Raw genomic sequence first — 18,275 nt, 5'->3', positions numbered from 1 at the left:
CAGCCAGATCTGATGTGGAATTCCAAAACAAGAGTGTACTGAAATAGCACATCTGAGCACCAATCACTATCTTAGTCTGATATCCATCCATCCATCCATCCATCCATCCATTTTCTGCCGCTTATCCAGGGCCGGGTCGTGGAGGCAGCAGTCCAAGCAGAGTTGCCCAGACTACCGGGTTCGGGGATTGCCGCCACAGGCGCCGGAGACCCTACGGCCACAGCTGTGAACAGCAGCTTCGACAATGGTAGTGGAGAACATGGTCCACTCGGACTCAATGTCTCCAGCCTCCCTCGGGATCTCCATAGGGTGGCTGGCGCACCTTTAGAGCTAGGGAGAGGAGCTCAGTCACCTTTAGAGATAGGGTGAGGAGCTCAGTCACCAGGGAGGAGCTTGGAGTAGAGCCACTGCTCCTCCACATCGAGTGGAGCCAGTTGAGGTGGCTCGGGCACCTGTTTCGGTTGCCCCCCGGACGCCTCCCTATCCCGAGGGAGGTGCTCCGGGCATGTCCCTCCGGTAGGAGGCCTTGTGGCAGACCTAGGACACGCTGGAGGGACTGTCTCTCGGCTGGCCTGGGAACGCCTTGGGATGCCATGGGAAGAGCTGGAGGAAGTGTCTGGGGTGAGGGAAGTCTGGGCAACTCTGCTTGGACTGCTGCCTCCACGACCCGGCCCTGGATAAGCGGCAGAAAATGGATGGATGGATGGATGGATGGATGGATATCAGACTAAGATAGTGATTGGTGCTCAGATGTGCTATTTCAGTACACTCTTGTTTTGGAATTCCACATCAGATCTGGCTGATACTTGGTGTGTGGCATCCTGAGGTGTCCTACTATCAGTCTGAATTGGAATGGTGAAATGATAACGTGGAAATTCCATTTTATATCAATTCAAAGTTGGTGTGATAGGTGCTCAGATATGGTATTTCAGAAGGCTCTTATTTTGGAATTCCACATCAGATCTGGCTAATACTTGGTGTGTGGCATCTTGGGGTGTCCTACTATTAGTCTGAAGTGGAATTGTGAAATGATAACGTGGAAATTCCATTTTATATCAATTCAAAGTTGGTGTGATAGGTGCTCAGATATGGTATTTCAGAAGGCTCTTATTTTGGAATTCCACATCAGATCTGGCTGATACTTGGTGAGAGGCATCCTGGGGTGTCCTACTATCAGTCTGAAGTGGAATTGTGAAATGATAACGTGGAAATTCCATTTTATATCAATTCAAAGTTGGTGTGATAGGTGCTCAGATATGGTATTTCAGAAGGCTCTTATTTTGGAATTCCACATCAGATCTGGCTAATACTTGGTGTGTGGCATCTTGGGGTGTCCTACTATTAGTCTGAAGTGGAATTGTGAAATGATAACGTGGAAATTCCATTTTATATCAATTCAAAGTTGGTGTGATAGGTGCTCAGATATGGTATTTCAGAAGGCTCTTATTTTGAAATTCCACATCAGATCTGGCTGATACTTGGTGAGAGGCATCCTGGGGTGTCCTACTATCAGTCTGAATTGGAATGGTGAAATGATAACGTGGAAATTCCATTTAATATCACTTCAAAGTTGGCATGAATGCTGCTCTGATGAGCAATTTCAAATGGCTCTTATTTTGGAATTCCACATCAGATCTGGCTGATTCTTGGTGAGAGGCATCCTGGGGTGTCCTACTATCAGTCTGAAGTGGAATTGTGAAATGATAACGTGGAAATTCCATTTAATATCACTTCAAAGTTGGTACAATAGGTGCTCAGATATGGTATTTCAGAAGGCTCTTGTTTTGAAATTCCACATCAGATCTGGCTGATACTTGGTGAGAGGCATCCTGGGGTGTCCTACTATCAGTCTGAAGTGGAATTGTGAAATGATAACGTGGAAATTCCATTTAATATCACTTCAAAGTTGGCATGAATGTTACTCAGTTATGGTATTTCAAATGGCTCTTATTTTGAAATTTCTAATCAGATCTGGCTGATCCTTATCTATAGTATTATAATAACAGTAATACTAATAAAAAATACATTTTTTTTGGCTTCTGTGGGCAATAGTTTTATAATTTCATTTTATTATAGTTCATAGTATTAGTTCATAATGATAGTATGAAAGTAATTTATTTTCTTTGTCGTTATTAGTTAGAGTATTAATTTGTGTTTCATTAACTATCTGAATGAAGGCGATATTTCGTTCATTGAAACGTCACTTTTATTTTGAAATAGGTCCGAGTTTGCTCTTACAGTAATGCATGGCGTATACGCGCACCGCTAAATTGAGTGGGGGCTGGCTTGACGTCGTTTTCCGAAGTGAGGGCTGGCTTGACACCAGTGAGTTGGTAGTGTTTACAAGACGACAGGCTAACGCAGCCGGTCTAGCGATTCTTAAGCCGCGTCTTGCTTAGGATATTAAGGCATCTATTAAAAAAACCCAGCGACTAAAAACTACCCACAACATGCTTTGTAAAGATAGTGGTGGTGTAATGTTTCAAACGTAGTAGTGTTTGTACGTAATATTCACACTCATCTAGTAGCCACTAGAAAGACACAGACAGCTGTTAAATCATTTGATAGTTGTGTTGTTTTAAAAGATTTTAATTAATGCTCACTACCATCACCTTAGGCTCATACATTTGATGATGATAGTGTAGTCTAGTCTATTCTAAAACTGAGAACAGTAAAGCATGAATGTAAAAACTAAAGTACAGCTACTTTATCTTATTATACTTTCTGTTGCACCAATAGTCTGTTATATTTTATTTCCATTTGTAAAACTTTGTTTTTCTGACTCTGCTAATTCCTTGTCTTTCATTGTCTGTCACAGAAACATGGAGAGAACGACATGGGAAGAGACCACACATGCACTGAGGAGCTCATGAGGAATATCTTTGGCTCACCCTAGAGATATTTCAGAGTGGGTGGATGACATGAGAAGATGACCGGAAATAGTATATGCCGACATTTTTAATTATTTTGTTTTGTTATTTTCATTTAAACGACAAGCAAAATAATTCACACTTTATATGAGAGGTTAATTCTTTTAATGTACAAATAAACAAAGCCTACATTGGCAACACCACTTGGAAATAGGTTTGTTTTTTTAATAATCTGTTCATGTACATTATCACCTGCTGGAATTGTCTCCCTGGGCAGCCAAGGGATGTAACTCCTCAGCTTCTCCTCCATGATGTCGAACCACAGCGATGTAATCTTGCTGACTTGTGACTGTGACACATGAAATCTTTCAGCAAGGTCATCCTGCAGCAAATTTAGGCGGAGCTTCATCAGTGACATAAAGATCTGATCACGAGCGTCCATCTGAAAGGAATTTTTGTAATCTTTTGTCAGCTGATCAGCCAAAAAACCAAAACCTTCCAAGGGCAAACCAGTGTACAGCAGGCTTAAGTGATCAGAGCGTAGGAGTTGTCTGTACAGTTCGGGGACCTGAACACTGTGTTGCCTGATCACATTTAAGTGGCTGGTCTAATATTGGCCCAGTAGCTGTATAGTGGTGGTCAGGAGGAAGTGAAGGTGTTTCTTCTTCATAGGTATCGTCTTCCACAGCACAGGTGGCAGATGCAGCTGAAGACACAGACAAATTCAATTAGTTTTTAAGAAATTATACAACATTTTTTTATTGATTTTTTTACCAGAGGTGGATAGGGTAGAGTATAAAAATGTATACTTAAGAGTAACGTTATTACAAAACAATAGTCGGGATTACTCACTGTGATACCACCACCAAAGCAAGAAAAACAATCATTTTGGAAGCAGTGCAAGACACAGAAGTGGTTTTATATTGTGAAAATAAAGCTTATTAACAAAAAGTATTCAAATGCATTACAGGTGTATTACTTTAGGGTGTCAGAAAATGACTCATAAACGTACAAGTTTATGAAAATGTTGCTCAAGTTAACTGCAGCGAGCTAGTGTGAATGTAGCTAGCTAACAGTGTACTGCCCACCTCTGGTTTTCATAGTTTAACAAAATGTTACATAAAACACATCACATAGTAACTTAACATAATTTTAACAAATCAAAGAATGACGTTATTGTTTTTGATTCGAGATCAGGCCTCGTCAAACGGCTTGTTTAAAGTCGATATCAACTTACTTGATGGTCTCACAAAGCACCCGACGAGGTTTCTTCAGAGGAGCGACGTAGCCCAACCATTTCTCTGGGTAAGGATGTTCAGGTGGAGGTTTACCATCCACAAAGTGAAAAGAGCAGACGAAAGGTAACTTCGGCGGATTCTTTAAATTCAGTGCCTTCAGCCAAGCTCGCCGATCCTCGTCCTTGGTAGGGGGGCAGTGCAAGGTAAACACAGGACCACAACACTCAGACCTCTTCTTCTGGTGCTCAAAACAAAGCTGCGACAGAGTTAGCTTCCTTTTTATCCAGCTATTGTGACAACCACGCACTGCGCAATTAACCCCGGCCATCTCTGATAGCTTTAAACTAGCTTAAAAGTACCTTAAAATTGGAAACAATTCAAGAGACTGGTATCGCAAATCAAGTAGCGCGGGGCTAAACCGGAAGTGTGATTACGCGCATGGCGGCGCCCACGCAAACTTCCGGAATAAGGTCATATGGTATATGGCATAAGGTATAAGGCATAGTAAATGTAAATAGTAACGACATTTAATTGTGTTCAAACAACAGTAGTGCGTCGAGAGAGTGTGAACTGGTTGGACGAGGTGTGTGATTCTGAATCCTCCCTGAACAGGTGGCACAGCCCGCCAGCTCAATAATAAAGACAAACACAGTGACGGAGTCTGACTTTGTGTTTAATTTCTTCTCCGTTTCATCTTTACATTCAAAACGTTTTTCATCCATCAAAGAAGCACAATAGTTTTCGCGAGCGCGCCTCTGCGCAAGTGCAAATGACCAAAACGATCTTTACTTGTTCCTCTCTCCGTAAATCCGGTTTACATGCAACTGGTGTCTATTTTCCTGTTTTCCCGTGTCGGTGATGACTTATCTAGCTACAACGGGCCTTTACCGCTATCAAATGCTTTCAGTTCAACCTTTCCCATGTGCATTGGGGTAATTCAGTTGTTCCAGTAAAGTGAGTCCTCCACAGGGGAGGGGGGGGGGGGGGGGGGGGGGGGTCAGAGAGGGAGGGGGCGGCTACTGCTGCTCTTCCCCTTCAACCTCCACATATCCAAAACTCTCCCTCCGAAGCCTCTGGATCTCCGTGTTGAGCCCCAGCAGCGTCTGAGCCAGCTGGAGGTCCTGAGAGCGCATTTCCAGCTGCATGGCGAGAATGAAAGCACAGAGTTAGTGTGGCCGGGCTGAGGACCCCCCCCCCCCTTCTGTGGACCGGCTCCGTCTTACCAGTTCGGACCTCAGCCAGGTTATGGCCCCGTCGATCTGCGCCCGCCGCAGCTCCTCGTTGGCCTGGACGCTCCTCCCGACGCTGAGCGGCCGGGCCCCGGGGCCGGAGTCCCGGGGGTCCTCTCTGGACCCTCTGAAGGCGTGGATCAGCTTGTTCTTGATGTTCTCCAGCACCATGGTGGACAGGGTGTCCTCCGTGTGACTGTCTCGGTCCATGCCGGGGCTGGAAGCGTGGACCTCCTGCTCCTTCTCCTGGTGTCTCCCGGCTGGGTGGGGAGTGGGGGTGGGGGTGGGAGGGAGGGGAGGTGGAGGTCCGGCCACACTGCAGGACGGGGGACGGAGCTCCGGCTGCACCAGGCTCTGGTCTGATCTGAGCTCCGGTCACCACTTTGCCTGGCTGCTGCTCAACTGTTTTGTCATTGTTACTATGGAGAAACACCCTCCTCCTCCTCCTCCTCCTCCTCCTCCTCCTCCTCCTCCTCCTCCTCCTCCTCCTCCTCCTCCTCCTCCTCCTCCTCCTCCTCCTCCTCCTCCTCGCCCACCTCCCTCCTCCGCCTCTTTTCGGTAACCCTAATAAGAATGGTGGAAGATCCCGGACAAAGACTATTGTTGCCTCCTAAAAGAATTGAAAAGGCCCTCCAACAGTAGCAGTGCCCCCCCCACCCCCCTCCCTCTTCTACCTCTTTCTCTCTGGTTCCCAGTAAATCCTGACCCCCCCACCCCACCCCACCCCCCGTGTGAGAAACGAGCTCATGTGTGAAACCTCTGCATGCTCAGCACACACTCTACTCAATCCCCCCCCCGACTCCAGAGGGCCGTGGCGGCGCTCCTCCGTAAATAAGACCTGCTTGTCAGCTTAGGAGCCGTGGAGGTTCGGGCGAGGAGCCGCCGGGCCGGAGCTCCGGCACAAAAGGGCCCGACGGTGAAATATAACCAGGACCCTTTGTGCCCGACGTTAAGTCTCCTTCCCCCGCGGGGACGGTGGGACGGTTTTGTTGGCAGCAGCGGGCAGTTCTCTCTCTCTCTCTCTCTCTCTCATGACTTCTGTATAAAGACCAGACAGAGGTCCAGTGTGTTCTCCTGGCGGCAGTGAGAACCGACATGGAGCGGCGTTGGGAGGCGACGTGACGTCCCGGCAGCGTGCAGCTTTTGTCCCGACGCGATTCTTCACTTCCAGGAAAACGAGACGCTCCGTTTTAAGCGTCACGTCACAGGAGAACGAGAAGACATGGACACGTTTTACTCGAAAAACCAAAAAAAATCTGTTCATTCACATACAGAGTGCGTGTCTTTCTCATACATACCTGATCGTTTTAAATATATTCCGCTGCAGCTTCTGCTTCGGCCCTCAGGCCGGAGGTACAGAAGCTTGAAATGCAAAACGAATGGACTCACAAACTCTTTCTTCCCCATCGCCATCAGACTTCTGAACAGCGTCTGACATGTTTACATTTTGCACATCTCACTTTCTTACTAATATTTTTGCACTGCTCTGTTATTTTATTTTGTTTTATATTTTATTTTATTCTATTTTTATTCTATTTTTTGTGTATATACTTACTTATTTATGTATGTCGGCTCCAGGGTAGACGGCAAAATAAGAATTTCATTCACTGTGAAACCTGGCTTTTACTGTTGAGATGACAATAAAACACCTTGAACCTTGAACCTTGAATCTGTACAAGAAATATCCTTCTTGTCACCTCTTACTGGACGTATAACGACAGTGGCTGCAGATGTCTCTCTCTCTCTCTCTCTCTCTCTCTCCACTCGACAGGTGGAGTTCAGGAACTATTTAATACTATTTGGCCCTATAAATCCATGGCAGGTGTGATTTCCTCGCTGGGGAGTTTGCATGTCCTCCTGATGTGTTTCCACTCCTGCAGTGTGAAACCAGAAAGTGAAAACGTCTCGACGCCTCCAAACCAAGTCCAGACAAGTTCCTCTTCACCCTGAGAGATAAATACGCTCGTAGAGCGATTCGCAAAAGATTGTCGTGTGTGTGTGTGTGTGTGTGAGCAGTTTCTCTTGTCAGGGCTCGTAAAGCAGTGAGCGATGACTCCATTAGTGCCGGGGGGGGGGGGGGTTGGGGTTGGGGTTGGGGGGGTTCTGTGGAGCGTGAGAAGAGGGTGGAGGGATTGGACTCGTCCCTCCTGAAGGTCAAGGAAGCAGGTCGACGCTGAGCAGCAGTGACACGAACACAAACGTCCGACACGTCGTTGCCTGATGGAATCAAACAGGACGGCAGCCGCCTGTGTGGGATCAGAAACCACGAATGTGTTTCACCGCCTCCACCCCCCCCACATCCCCCCATTACAAATGGTGAAGTAACGACTGCTTGTAGCCCTACCCATCGCCAAGAAAACCATCCTCACAAACTGGAAATCAAAAAGTAATATCAGAAGACACCAATGGAAAAATCCGCTTTCTGACTAAATTATTGCAGAATCTCAGTCAAAACTCCCTGAATTTATTTAACCGCCTCAATTCCAAAACAAACTCAATTTCTACAAAATGGATAATTTCACTTTTATTTATTTTTTGGATAATTAGCTTAAGAATTGCATAATATAATTTGTTTTACTCATCATCCATTCACTATTTTGTTTATTCCATTATTCTGTTTATTTTTATGTTTAGTGTCCGTTTTCTGTAACATTATCAGTGTTTATCAGACAGTTTATACACACACACATATACACATGTAAATACGCATTCACACACCTACACTTTCTCATATTCTCTCTCTCGCCCAATAATGTTCCTACTCTGGAAGAGAAATGTCTAATATATTTTTAATGACTTTACAATTCTTTTTTCTTTCATTTTGCTCCTTTTTATGTTACCAAACTATTTCCTTTCTCCTCTGTTTCCTCCATAAACGTAACCAAGTCACACTTAGTGTTTCATATACAAGCACGCACACACACACACACACACATTATGTAAATAGTATTTGAGGTAGCACTTGTTTGTATTACTTTTGTATATAGAATGTATTGCTTATCATCACACGTCTGTGGAAATGTTTACTGTTTTCTATTATCTGTACTACCTTAAAACAAAAAAGTGAAGTTAAAGCTGGCTCGTTAATGATTAGAGGGGTTTAACTCGCCACACCCGCCAGTCCCTACTCTTTGAAATGATTTCAAATTTGTTTTATTCAAAGGACACGTTCCCTCTTTCCCAAACATCCTGAAAACAAGAGTTGCAGAAACATAAGATGTTCTCTGGTTTTCTTTTCATTACTTCCCCGGACCTCGAAAATAAATGCAAAGTTCACTTGAAGATACATTTGGAGTTTTACCAAAATATTTGTTAGCAACAGACATTTGGTAAATTTTATCGCCATCATTTTCTTGATGCGTCTCAGGAGCTTTTTCTTCACTTTGTGTTGGGATGAGGCGAGCGAGTGCAGAGGACTCTGCTGCCCCCTGGTGGCTCCTTCAGCTCTGTGCAGGAAGCGGCAGCAGACAAGCCAAGAACGTCAACCGATGGAAGGATCAATGTTTTGATTTATATAAACTCTAAACCATCTAAAAATATTATTTCAACCCAAATATAATTTTAGAGAACCAACAGGTTTCTTTAACAGACTTTCCACAAAAGGAACAAAGCAGTTTTATGTGGACGTCAGCCGTTTATCCCCTGAGGTCAAAGGTCACATGTTTGTTTTGTGGGTCCCCGAGTTGCAGGATCGGAATTACAAAAAAATAAACAACTGTGAATGAAACGGGGGAGGCCAACGTCGGTGAAATAGGAAATATAGATTGCCTAAAAGTATTTGCTCTCCTGTAATTCAATTAATTCAGAAAAAAAACAAGCTGAACGACACAAAAACAACAGAACAGGTGGAGTTTGTTTTAGTCAAGTTTTAATCTGCTGGACTATCGGCTTCGTCTGTCCACCAGAAGACCTCCGACTTGTTTTAGTGTCACGTGAGCCTCCAGGTGACGAAGTGCAGCTCGGACAGGAAACGACTCCCTCCTCTTCTTCTTCTTCTCTGAATATCTGACGCTGACGAAGAGTAACTTCCTCATCCTCGCATGAAGTCACATTAGTAGGGAAAGTTTTGTTTTTTTTGTTTGTTTGTTTGTTTCTCTCTGGTGACGTTTATTTAAACCTTGTTTGGAGCGGACTAATTAACTCAGGCTCTTTGTTTTTTTTTTGTTTTTTTAAAACAGAAGTTACAAAAACTGTCGGAGGCTCCTGCTCGCAGCTCGTCGTCCAGTCAGAAACACGTAAAAACAGCATTTACAATATTCACATATACAAATATATAATGTGGACACACCCGCTCAGACACACACCGTCAAAACAAAACGGAATAAAATAAAAAAAACAGGAAGTATTTTAATATTCACACAGATGGGGGAGGGGGGGGGGCGGGGGGGGGGGTGACTTTGTTCAGTTACCTGCGAATGCTTCGTGTTATTTTAACCTTCAATAAAAGGTTTTCAAACTTCTTAACATTAAATCCGCCCTCTTCCTGGACGCCGGTTCGAATCCCGCTGGCGACAGGAAGTGTTGTAAAAAAAAAAGTAAAGGGGCTCGCGGTGGCGGTTGAAGGAAGCGTCCAGGAGTTCGTCCGGCCAGAAGTCGGTCAGCGATCAAACACTAAACACACACGGAGGAAACGAGCGAACCGGCAGGACGACCGCGACACACAGAACCCACGTGGTTGAACAGCAGCACACACGCCAACGTCACAGTGCAACGGCAGTTAGTCGGGTTGGTTTTTTTTCTTTTTCTTGAGACAAATAGAAAACAAAACGCTTCCCGCGGTTCCCGTCGAGCTCCGGGAGGTCGTTTCCTGTAAACGCCGCTCGTCCCGAACGCCAAATACTGTCCCGTCGTGTGTGTAGCGACGGGGGGGGGGGCGCCGCACAAGATGAAGAGGAGGGGCGGAGAGATTGAACCGATTCACGAGGAAGAGGAGGAGTAAACAATGTCTGCCGTTATTACCCGCCACGGGGCCAGAGCGCTAACAGGTTAGCAAATGTAACACCAGTGTGTGTGTGTGTGTGTGTGTGTGTGTGTGCTCCCCTCTCCCAGTCATCCATCCATCCATCCTTCTTTCACACGCTCAGCAGCCAGAAGAAGAAGAAGATGGCCACGAACAGGAACAGCGAGTCCTGCCAGTTGTTGTTGTTGTTGCCGTTGTTGAGGTTGCCGTTGCCGTGGTGATCAGCTGGATACTGATCTGCGGGCAGAGTGGGGGGGGGGGGGGGCGGGCGTCATGTTTAACGTTTTGAAATGAGAATGTCTGGGGTCACTGGATTTAATTTAATCACAAGTAAATTAATGAATTGAATTAATTTCATCACAGTAATTCCAAGAAGTCGTTTGTGTTTAATAGTAAACATCCACATGAATATTCAGTTCATCAGTATAACATGTAGACATTGTCCCTCCGATATATAGAGGAAAGTCTCACAATGCAAACTTACGTTTAGAGTTTCAATAAATAAAGAGAAGAAAAAGGTATTTTTAAAGTAGAACCGAGGAAAATGTGAGAAAAGCTAAATCCTGCGTTGGAGGACTAATGACTGGTGGTTAAATGAATCGACGCTGATCGATCACCTGCTCTGTGAAACGGGTCGTTGGCGTTGAAGACTGTGGTGAAGAAGCCGAAGGGGAAGGCGCCGATTCCAAACGACATGTGGAAGCCCGTGTCCCCGAAACCCTGGAACATCTGGAAACACAACAAACACAACATGACATAGAAGAAGAAACGGGAGGGAAGAAAACCAAGATGGCGGGAGTGAAGCAAAGCGACGCACCCCCCCTCTGCTCTCAGGCTCCGTCCTCTGGCCCTGAGGCCGCGGCGGAGTTTTCAACCTGAGCGGGAAAAACACAGGAAGCTTGAAAACAACCAGGAGGAAAATGTCCAGTAAGACTCAAGACACACGGTTCGTCCCAAATGTCCCTCCTGTCTCCTCCTCTGTCCACTTCTCCTGAACCCAGGAAGGGTTTTGTGTAGCGGCCATGACGACGACTGTCTGAATTCTCAATGAGCAAAGGAAAGGAGGCTGGATGCTTCCTTTAGAGCCTCCTTTAGCCTAGGAAACACTGATGCTTCCTTTAGCCTCGGAAACACTGATGCTTCCTTTAGCCTAAGAAACACCGATGCTTCCTTTAGCCTAGGAAACACAGATGCTTCCTTTAGCCTAGGAAACACCGATGCTTCTTTTAGCCTAGGAAACACTGATGCTTCCTTTAGAGCCTCCTTTAGCCTAGGAAACACTGATGCCTCCTTTGGCCTAGGAAACACCGATGCTTCCTTTAGAGCCTCCTTTAGCCGAGGAAACACTGATGCCTCCTTTAGCCTAGGAAACACCGATGCTTCCTTTAGAGCCTCCTTTAGCCTAGGAAACATGGATGCTTCCTTTAGCCTAGGAAACATGGATGCTTCCTTTAGCCTAGGAAACACTGATGCTTCCTTTAGCCTAGGAAACACCGATGCTTCTTTTAGCCTAGGAAACACTGATGCTTCCTTTAGAGCCTCCTTTAGCCTAGGAAACACTGATGCCTCCTTTGGCCTAGGAAACACCGATGCTTCCTTTAGAGCCTCCTTTAGCCTAGGAAACACTGATGCCTCCTTTAGCCTAGGAAACACTGATGCTTCCTTTAGAGCCTCCTTTAGCCTAGGAAACACTGATGCCTCCTTTAGCCTAGGAAACACTGATGCTTCCTTTAGAGCCTCCTTTAGCCTAGGAAACATGGATGCTTCCTTTGGAGCCTCCTTTAGCCTAGGAAACACTGATGCTTCCTTTAGCCTAGGAAACACTGATGCTTCCTATAGCCTAGGAAAGACTGATAGCTCCTTTAGGAAGCCTCCTAACACCTTTCCTTAACTCCTTTAGGAAGCCTCCTAACACCTTTCCTTAACCCCGTGACGTCATCCAGGTGGTTCGGTGAAAGTTGATAGATAAGGAGTTAGGAGGTACATTTTGCACGCACGCACGCACACACACACACACACACACACACACACACACACACACACACACACACACACACACACACACACACACACACACACACACACACACACACACACACACACACACACACACACACACACACACACACACACACACACACGGTACCGGGGGTCCTCCTGGCTGGAGCTCCCTCGGCCGTACAGCGGTATGACCTTCTCCCTGCTGATTCCCGCCTTGCAGACGGGACACTGCTGCCTGCTGGGCCGAGTCTCCAGCCACTGAGGAGCAGAGGAGGGGGCGTGTCAGGGGGCGTGTCAGTGGGCGTGTCAGGGGGGCGTTCACACGGCGACAGATACGAGTTTAGAACACAAAACTTCCTTCACTTTCTCCGTTCACACGACAACGTTCTGATCCACTGTATCTGCTAAGATTCTCTCACGGTCATAGTGCATCAAGCCACAGCGCCCTCCGGTGGCCTGGCAGACTAACTACATCGCAGTCAGTGTGTCCGCTGCTGCAGTGGAAACACACACCTTGATTTTTTTTTTGGTTTTTTTAATGGATTAGGTGCCGTCACGTGTAACGTTGTCATGGAAACGAGGCCTGAGGAGGAAGAGTCAACACTCAAGAGATAAAAGAACATTTCTAACGGGACACTGAGACCACGATCACGCGATTACGATGGATATAAGGGTGGTCGAAAAATAAATAAATAAATCATACTCGAAAAAATTATTCTATTGCCCCTAATTCTATTGCTTTTACCGTTTGAATGAACATCCCCAAATGTGTTTTTTTTTCAGTTGAATAATATTAAAAGGTGGCTAACGGGCCTTTGAATTTGAAAATGTTACCGTATTTTGGGTGATTTATTTTGAAGAAAAAAAACAACTTTCATTGCAAAAAAAAGCCGGAAAAACTTACTTAGGAAATCCACTGCAGATTGTTCAGTTCAGGGTGCAAAACTCCTTTATTGTCTCTGAATTGAATTCTTATTACTCTACCGACATGTTTCCCTTTGTACAAAAATGTCTATGAATTCTGAGTCATGATGTATTGATAACATCTTGGCCGTTGTGGAAACTGACGCCTAGAACGATAGAAAAATGCTTCGTTCCTCCGTGAAAACAATGTAAAGCTCTGAGGAGCGACTGAGTGGAGGGAAGCCGCGGTGAACAGAAGCATTAAGTGCATTAACATTAACTCCTTTAATCTGCATTAAATGCACTGAGCAGCGCAGCTTCCAGGCCCAGGTTACGTCACACAACTCCACAGGAAGCTCCGCCTCCAGTTCACCAGGGGACACAAACACACCAATTTAATAAAAATAGTAAAATTGTGGGTTTTGTTTGTTGTGGCGAAGACTAGAAATACTCAATAAAATCTATATTTTCAGAAAAAAACAAAGAACTACAAGTGAAAATGAGAACAATCTCAACATAAAGCCAATTTTATAATGAAACATTCTGCCTTAAAAAAATCGTTTTTATTTTTTTTTTACTCTCAGCCTCGTTCATGGACACGACGAACTGATTACAGTGGATTTCCGTTGAAGTTTTTATTTGTTTCCGCGCAAAATAAATAAAGCCAGAATAGAGGACGGTGCTTTTTGTGCAACTGTGAAATTCTTGTTCAATTTTATTATAAAATAATAATTAGAAATGTAAAACAAAGTAAAGTACTATTAAGAATATTCCCTTTACAGCTTTATTGACTCAAACTATAAATGTTCTTCGATTAGATTTTACACAATGGTTGAATTTCTCCATATAAATCCTGGTTTGGACCCTTGAAAAGCCCCAGAGAGGAAATACTCACTTGATGAAGGCACGGCCAGCTGCGGACAAACAGAGAGACACAGAAAGATTAATTTCACTTCCTCACAAAAGCTCTTTTCTTCAGCAAAATGTCAGCGACGTCCCCGTCCTCCAGAGTCCCCGTCTGTCCCCCGTCTCTCTCGCTGGTTCGTCAGATCGCCAGATTGAAAACAAAGGAGATGAAGCGTCTCCACACGAAGACACTCCAGCGCCTTTCATCACTTCAGTGGGGGGGGGGGGGGGGGGGGGGGGGGGGGGGGAGAGATTCTGTGCGGCGCCTCGGCTTCCCTTTCAAGGTTCCCGCTTTGACGCTACGTCTCAGCGCTTCGGATTCCGGGTGAGATTAAGACGAGTGAAGCTCCCGGGCCGGGCGGCGGAACAGGCAGGGCTTGTTTTCTGGATAAGCAGCAGCTGGGAGGAACATTCCTGCGGGTTCAAATCCCACTGAATGAAGAGTTTCCGCCGTCGACCCGCCTGATTAAACGTGTGCGCACACGCATGGACGGCCTCAATTCAGATCGTCACGTCACGGAGGGGAGGCGGAGCCACGGGATTGTTTTCTTTGATCCAATTCAGACGTTCTACATTGTATCTAAAGGTGTTTTTGAACGGCGAGGGCGTCAGTCGTCATGAAGACTCGGCGAACAATCGCAGAATATTAAAGCTTTGCTCTTAATATTTAAGTTGGTGAAACCTAAAGGAGAAGCGGGCTCTCTCCGGGGGACGCCGCCGCCGCCGCCTCATTAACCTCAAAGTATTAACGGCGACGTCGACGCCTCCCGTGCACAAGCAGGACCTTCAGTCCTCAGAGGTTTTTTTTTTCTAATTAGCGTCGTTTAACCTGCAACAGCGAAGTCATTCTGCTGTGGAATTGCAGCAGGTGAGTCGACGTCAGCGCTTGCTGACTGTTTCATCACCGCGTGGCGGCGGCGGGGGGGAGGGGGGACGACGCAACACGGCAGCGACGTTACATCACATCACACAGGAGCCTGGACTGTACGGCTGTTCCAACAGACGAACAGTTAATAGAACACCGTCTTCCTTCCATGTCGGACGGAACTCCTGACTGGTTTGGGTGTTTTCAGGAGAATAAGGACGGAGGAGGAATTATTGTCCTCTGAGGAAGTGGGCGGGGCGGCGGCGGCGTCGTCCCCCCCCCCCCCGCTGAGTGTCAGCTTTAGTTCCACAGACATTTAGAACGTCAGCAACAAACTAACCTTTCAAAAAGCGTCTCCAAGTTCAAGTTCTGAGACGAGAAGGAAGCTCAACACATTGGTTTGTCTTGTTTTTCAGTACAAAGCGTAATGTTGTTGACAGGGTGGGTTTCACAGGTGGTGGGGGGGGGGGGGGCATTAATGGAAACTCGCGGGAGGCAAACAGCTTTTGTCAGTTCCTCTCATTCACCAGGGTTGCGTCACCGAAACAAACACTGACAGATGAAGAAGAGATCCTATCAAAACTCTGGACTGTTGACATCTGTCCACCTTTGTATTGCCTAAACACACACACACACACATAGATCAACATCAGTGGAACACACACAGCTGGAGGAGCTGCACTTCCTTCTGTGTGTGTGTGTGTGTGTGTGTGTGTGTGTGTGTGTGTGTGTGTGTGTGTGTGTGTGTGTGTGTGTGTGTGTGTGTGTGTGTGTGTGTGTGTGTGTGTGTGTGTGTGTGTGAGCTAGAAACACCGGTTATGACTTTTACTACTGACCTCAGGGCCTTTAAGGCCCCAATCCTCCCCTCACTTGGCCCTAATCTCACATTAGCCTCGCTCAGGCCTTCAGTCATGAATCGTGAATGACACACACACACACACACACACACACACACACACACACACACACCACAGGGCATGTGTGCACTCTCAGTGCGGAGTGACTCGGAGGTTGAGGGTTGCGTAAGTCTTTATCAAGTCTACGGGAAGGAGGAGGAGGAGGAGGAAGAGGAGGAGGAGGGACACCAAACCACAGCTGTCGGCCTGCGGTCGTTTCCACCGAGGGATAAAGTCGCCAGAGACGCTTCCGTCGCTTTGTAACTCGGAGAAGTGACTTTTAGTCTGGACATAATCCACAGGAACAGGGAGATTAGTTCATGGTTTATATTGTGTAGGTCTTGTTCAAACGACACGTCTTCACGTCATCGTCCTGCTCACATTCAGCAGGTTGATCGCTCAGAGGTTCTCTCCTCACACCCACCTGCTGACCGGCCGCGATTAACGAGGGCGTGGCGTCTCCCGGGTTGATTTCTATATTCTTGACTCTTCGGTGTTTATCTGACACGACGATCAGCAGGCGCTGGGAACACAGGTTAACGTGTCACACCTGCGCACGTGCCGTGAGGGCTTCATATGATCCACTGAGCGGATCACACGGGTGGGGGTGGGAGGAACAGCAGGGGGTCCGGACCCTGGGGGGGGGGGGGATTCGACTGTACGACAGCACTGCCATGTTGGTTCTGTCAAGCGGGTTAACGAGGCGTGATCCGCAGAAGAGGCCGCGCACACACGTACACTCCGCACCGCCGGGCTGCACGGGAACACAAACAAACCCCCCCGTCTGCACGTCCGCACCCCCCCTCCCCCTCCTCCTCCGCCCCGTGTCTTACCAGAACAAGTGGCCGCACATACTGATGACAGCGTCCCGGGCAGTGTCCAGACAAATGTTGCACTCGAACGTGGCCCGGTCCCGCTCGCCCTCCCCGCCGCCGCTGCTGCCGCCCGCGGGTCCGTCGCGGTCGTTGCTGCTCTCCCCGGCCGGGAATCCTCCCCGGCTGGCCGGCCCGCCGTCACTCGAGGACCGGGGATCCGCGGCCGCCATCGCTGGTTCGTCGTCGTCGTCGTCAGTTGGGAAAGGAAAGGAAGGGAAGGGAAGGGAAGCGCGCTCACCGGACCGGACCGGACCCGAGCTGACGTCCGCCGCGAGAGTCCGCTGAAACGGCTGCAGCCTCCGAGCGAGAGCCCGACCAACCGTGCTGACTCCACCTGACACAGGGCTTCCGTTTCCGGGCAAAACAGAGCGCCTGCCGAGGGGGGCGGGGCGGAGGTCAGAGCCACGCCCACAACAACAACAACAACAACAGCAAAGAGCAACCAGAGATTAAAAACTATTTTGTGCATTTTTTTTCATGTTATTATGCTTTATGATGATGTGAAGAAACAAGTATATTCGAATACAATTACTGTAAAAATGATCACATGGTACTTAAACACAAGTTTAAGTTTAAGTTTAAGTTTAAGTTTAAGTTAAATTAAACTATTTTTTTAAAGAAATACTTCAGCACAGCACACAAACTACTCAAATGATTCATTACATTTCGTTGCATTTAATTTGTATTGCCCAAAACTGTAAATTTATTAGGCTTAAAATGTCTCAAAATGTCAACGCACATTTCTCAAATGATACCTCAAATTATGTTGTAGATACAAATTACACTACTGCACTAGCTATAAAAAATGAGGATCATTATATTATTATTATAATCCTATAAACAGTAAAGTGACATGTACTCAAAAGAGACATTGTGTACATGTCACTTTACTGATTATAGGATTATATGGTGTATATATTTTTAAATGTTTAAATTGTTAATTTTAATATATTGTTACATGCCCTTTTGCACTGTGGGTCCGAGAGGACTGAAATTTCATCTGTGCTGTATGTCATGCATATTAGCACACTTGGCAATAAAGCTGACTTTGACTTGACTTTGACTTTGATTATTATATGATATGATATGATATGATATGATATATTATATGATATGATGATATGATATGCTATGATATGATATGATATGATATGATATGATATGATATGATATGATATGATATGATATGATATGATATATTATATTATATCATATTATATTATATTATATATCAATTCAAGTTTACACATATTTATCTGTTGGTTTGCTCTATTTTTATTCTATCAGGGATGTTTGTATGAAACATCCACAACACACAGAATTTTTCTTTTCTTTAACATTGCAGTAAAATTATGAAAGATCCATACTAAACTTAGAAATTCCTATTTTACCACCATTTAATGAATAATGAATTGGAAATTTAAAAGACAGAAACTTTAAATATAGATCCGTTTTGCTAGTTGTGCGCGCGGAACTGATTCCGCCCTCGTGTTTCCGCACGGAGTCCTGAGAGAAGCGCACCAATAACGTGT

The 18,275-nt window shown here is 46.0% G+C and overlaps 2 protein-coding genes across 2 annotated transcripts; both read right to left on the bottom strand.

Moving 5' to 3' along the window:
• Positions 1-5,124: 5,124 nt before the first annotated feature.
• On the bottom strand, positions 5,125-6,744 carry aard (alanine and arginine rich domain containing protein; the record flags this gene model as incomplete). The annotated part of the gene is made up of 4 exons (XM_080515869.1): positions 5,125-5,247; positions 5,332-5,597; positions 6,433-6,520; positions 6,727-6,744. The coding sequence occupies 4 exons, from the start codon at positions 6,742-6,744 to the stop codon at positions 5,125-5,127; spliced, it is 495 nt and encodes a 164-aa protein (XP_080371995.1).
• A 3,319-nt stretch (positions 6,745-10,063) lies between these two features.
• rnf5 (ring finger protein 5) lies at positions 10,064-17,073 on the bottom strand. Its single transcript, XM_080516565.1, has 6 exons — positions 16,702-17,073; positions 14,097-14,115; positions 12,444-12,556; positions 11,115-11,172; positions 10,915-11,026; positions 10,064-10,534 (listed from the first exon to the last, which is right to left on the bottom strand). The coding sequence occupies exons 1-6, from the start codon at positions 16,911-16,913 to the stop codon at positions 10,410-10,412; spliced, it is 639 nt and encodes a 212-aa protein (XP_080372691.1). The 5' UTR covers positions 16,914-17,073; the 3' UTR covers positions 10,064-10,409.
• Positions 17,074-18,275: the final 1,202 nt, after the last annotated feature.

The sequence above is a fragment of the Blennius ocellaris genome (assembly GCF_963422515.1).
Source record: "Blennius ocellaris genome assembly, chromosome: 20".
Taxonomy (NCBI): domain Eukaryota; kingdom Metazoa; phylum Chordata; class Actinopteri; order Blenniiformes; family Blenniidae; genus Blennius; species Blennius ocellaris.
The sequence above is the reverse complement of the archived record's forward strand: the minus strand, read 5'-3'. Positions and strand labels throughout refer to the sequence as shown.

Bases quoted from the DNA above. Each gene is read 5' to 3' on its own strand.
- rnf5 (XM_080516565.1), bottom strand. From the start codon at position 16,913: ATGGCGGCCGCGGATCCCCGGTCCTCGAGTGACGGCGGGCCGGCCAGC. The intron at 11,173-12,443 runs GTACCGTGTGTG...TTTCCCGCTCAG, and splicing joins TCCAGCCAGGAGGACCCCCG to GTTGAAAACTCCGCCGCGGC. The intron at 11,027-11,114 runs GTGCGTCGCTTT...TTGTGTTTCCAG, and splicing joins AGCCTGAGAGCAGAGGGGGG to ATGTTCCAGGGTTTCGGGGA.